The 4,245-nt window shown below is 39.4% G+C and overlaps 1 protein-coding gene across 1 annotated transcript in view; it reads left to right on the top strand.

Moving 5' to 3' along the window:
* Window positions 1-3,537: 3,537 nt before the first annotated feature.
* Window positions 3,538-4,245, top strand: part of LOC109299774 (myelin P2 protein-like) — a 3,382-nt gene continuing 2,674 nt past the window's right edge. Inside the window, exon 1 of the mRNA XM_019520290.1 lies at window positions 3,538-3,813. Within this exon, the coding sequence (XP_019375835.1) occupies window positions 3,741-3,813 (73 nt within the window). The 5' untranslated portion in view covers window positions 3,538-3,740. The remainder of the gene's footprint in view (window positions 3,814-4,245) is intronic.

Raw genomic sequence — 4,245 nt, 5'->3', positions numbered from 1 at the left:
ACCCCCCCCCCCCAACCAAGCCTAATGAGATTCCTTATGTATAAACTATATGAGCACAGCTGTACCTGACCTTTTTTTGTCGTGTATATATTTTTTTCTGAGTCCCTACACCTGGAGCTACAATGTACACAAAAGATTAAAGCAGCAGTACAGGAAGAGATGTAAGGTGGCAGAGTGCCATTATAAGGAGAAAGAGATTTTACATATCAAAAACAAAATATATCCTTTGCCTTGGTGGTTATCATTTGAAATTAATTTTGAGTATCATTTTTCCAAATAACAAGACAGTTGCCAATGTCTGCACCATCATGACTCCACTGTTTTGGTTCTTAATAGATCAGACTTTGAACCTACAGCTAACCATCACACACTGCCAGTAATTACCATATCGTAGAAAATAAGGGTGGGATTTTCAAAGGGAGTTTATTACCCACTTGTGGCTTTCTTATCTACTGTAGGAGCCAATTTCATAGCCCAAGACCAAGCACTGATAATGCCTTAACTCTGGGTCCTGAGAATGCAAACCTGTTAAAAAGAGCATCTTATTTCATCTCAGGTCCCTGGATAGTGCACAAGGAGAGAGGCAGTTTCTATGTCTGTTATGAAAATTCAGCATGGAGTAAAGTAGGTTGTGAATTCAAGATGCAGTAGCTGTTCCTCAGTAACTTAGAGGGTGGACAGTAAGTGGTCACATATGGAATCAATCAGAACCAATTAATCAGAACTCATTTTACACAAAGCATCTAAGATACATAAGAAAGATGTTATACTACGTGTCTAACTCTTAACATTCATCTTCTAAGAGTTACAATGCAGCAAAGACAACAGCAGAAACCTGTATATGGGAGCTGTTGATTGGAGCACACTGAATACCCTACCTCTAACAGAGTCTTGCATTAACTCGAGGACAGCTAAGGCTGTACATTTGCCATTGCTTTTGTGTCCAGTTTATACATGGTAAGTCATTCTTTGTTACCTTCAACAGCAGCAGATCTCTCCGTGAATGTACATCCTGGGTCTATATGTGTCCTATCCTGCATGGGAAAGTCACTTGGGATTTTATTTATCACAGCCAAATTGAGTCTCATTTTTAAATTCTTCACAGACCACGAATAAGCTTTTCTAAGCACAAAAACATTTCTCTCTAGAGGGGTTTGCTTTCATAGAGGATTTCTGTAATATCTCAGAACCTCATTTTTAACTTTGGAGAATCTTAAATAACTAACACATAGAGTTTATATATGCAGCTTGTGATTTTCACCTCCTCCCAACTCCTCAGACTGCTGATTAGGTTTATTTTAAAAGCTCAATTCCAAATCAGTCTTGAATGACTTCTTTAGGTCTCTGGAATGTATCTCATTGGTGGGAGAAGGAAACCATAGGCAAAACTTTGTAGACTGTTGTTTTGAAAGTTTTTCTACCATCTAATCCTGTTCAGCAAAAGAAAATCTGAAACCTGGATGACTTTAATGTGTGAATCATATTTTTATTTACTTCAGTCTCAGCTGATTCACAAGATCAGAATTTTAATCCTGCTCTACTTTCTTAAGTAAATATTTAGGAGAAGGATTTCATGAAAGAAAGATTAAATGAAGTTAAAGGCACTGCAGACTCACAAGAAATTAATACATGTTTAGCCTACACAATTGGCCAGTAATATCTACAGTGGTATATATGGCAAAGATTAAGGTTCAATGCAACCTAGATTCCCATGTTTCCTCTCAAAGAGTCAAGAGGAAACAATCCTTCATTATACATTAAGATTTTGTTATGTTTTTTATCACCCCTTAAAGATCCTACCAGTGTCGCACATAAGGTTACTGGTGTATTGGTATTGCAGATTGTTTACTAAATAGGATCATCCATCCAGCATACCTCCCCAAGCCAAAATAGCGCACATCTGTACATCTCAAGGATGGTGGTCCAGATTTGTAGTTGATATATCTCCAGCGAACTCAGAATGCTACACTAGTGGCTGATTTCATGGTAGAATGAAACTTCAGTGTACTTCCCAAGAAAACAGCACTGTAATAGTAGCCACCTGCTTGATTATAATCAGTGCTGCAGCTTTCAAACATAACATGTTAGGGAACTTGGTTGTGTTTTAGTGGCAGCAATCTGGGGAGCAAAAAGAAATCCCTGATGTCTTTGGCATGCCACCACTACACAAGAAACATGTTAAAAACAGGGAAGTCTTTGGCACAATTTAAAATTCAGCCATTCTGGCCCAGACATGCATTTTTAGTGAAAGTCCTTCCTTCCCATCTAGGTTTGTTTGGCTGTGCTGTACATTGGAGGTTCAGTGAGAGTGTCAGATACTGTGGTATTATATACTTTGTCAGGTGGCCTAGAGACAGAGAGTAAGACAAAACTGTTTGAAAAGTGGTCATATATGAATAACAGGAAGAGACTCTTCTTTTTGACACTGAGGAAGGATTTAGTATAAAGTAAATAAGCTGAGGTGTTACAAGAGGCAATTGTATGTGACATTTATTTTCAGCTTGTTTCTCTCCACGAATTGCATCTATACACTTGCACCACTCACCTACTCAGCAGCCAGGCCTAGTCTGAAGACAAGCAGCATTATGACCTAGAAGGTGATGACTGGCTGGAAAACAGCGACTGCTTGCCAGTCCCGCTGAACCCTCCCTCTGACTTGGACAGGCTGACGGTTACGAGTGTCAACTGCCGTTTGCAGGTGGGATGTGAGCCTACTTCTTGGTCGCGGGTGCGGTAGACAGGTTTCGTTGGTCCTGTCCATTGGAGGCTGCAAGGAAAAAGAAACCTGAATCAAAAAACACTGGTTCAGCCACAGGCAGGTCCTATCATTTTATTTTAAGCATTTCCAGCCATATCTTCCAGGATCGTGTGAAGCTATAGCTGTGCAGTGTGAAGACACCAGAAACAGCATGGATAACTCCTAACTGCCTCCTCCTGGGGCTTTTGTGGCTATGTATTTGCTTGGCTTTCCTCTGACCTCTCAGATGGTTCATTCAATGTCACCTCTGGGGGCTCCATGTCCTTCCTTTCTCACCCTACAAGTGCCTCACAGAAACCTTTCCTCTTCCCCATCTTCAGTGTATCCCTTAAATATCTCATTTGTTTTTGGAGCTTTGAATACTATCTGTACCTCTCTCTACCCTTGATGTTTACCCCTCTGTCAACTCTTCCCTCTGCCTGTGCCCTTCAGATATTTCTTCCTGAATCATCTGTATGAATGCAGTTTCTCAAGATCACAGCCTCTTTTTTCTCCTACCTCTTACCTTGACCCTTGCCCCTCTCTTCTGCAACAGCAGTTCTCAAACTTTACGCCTAAGGTACCACATCTAAAATGCCAAATACCTAAGATAATCCCTTTTCCAAATCACATTTCCTTTCTATCTAAGGCTTCTTCACTCAATATTTCTCTAAATCCCTAGACCCGTTAAGGTGCCTCTTTCAGACTGTGTAGGTTAAAACAGTCCTGGGACTGCTCTTACACATTCAACCCTGATAACAAGAAAGTAGAATCCAACCTAATGTATCTAGAGTTTTTTTGAAGACACCTTTCTCTGTCAGTCCTGCCTGGGTAGCACATATTCAGGTATGTTAAAAAACATACAACTTTCTGTGCAACAGACAACATACTTAGGAGTTAATTCCTAGCCTTCTGAAATCATTTGAAGCCTCCCACTGATTTCTTTGGGTTTTCAGCCAGTTTATTTTCCCTTCCAGAGGTAGCAATCCATTGACTCAGAAAAATGGTTGATCGTCTCTTGGGAACTTGGAAATCAACCTCTTGTGAAAATTTTGATGAATATATGAAAGAATTAGGTGAGAATTGTTACGTGCTTTTAATCTTTTTCCTTTTAAATTAAAATGTCCTTTCTCTCCTTAACTAACACGAATGTTTTAACAGAAACAGCGAGGAGAGGTCAGTTTTTTCTCACATGCAGAGATGTGACCAATGTCTGAATACAAAATCTGATAGAACTCCTCTTTGTTCAAGACATTCAACAATAGAGCAACAGAGTACTCAAAATGATGCTGTAGGGACTGATCCTCTGTTGGCTTAGCTATTACTACAAAATCTTCTAGTCTTGAAAAAAGCCTAAAATCTTGTAATGTTTGTTAAATGATCTCATTAGGCCATTGGGTTTCAAGGGGCAGTATATTCAGCCTAGTACCCAGCAGAAAAATGATATGTTCTAAGAGCTTTGAAAGTGTGTATATATATATATATATATATATCTATATATATATATA

This window comes from Gavialis gangeticus, unplaced genomic scaffold, assembly GCF_001723915.1.
Source record: "Gavialis gangeticus isolate Ggan-Ray unplaced genomic scaffold, GavGan_comp1, whole genome shotgun sequence".
Lineage (NCBI taxonomy): Eukaryota > Metazoa > Chordata > Crocodylia > Gavialidae > Gavialis > Gavialis gangeticus.
This window is presented reverse-complemented; position numbering and strand designations above follow the sequence as displayed.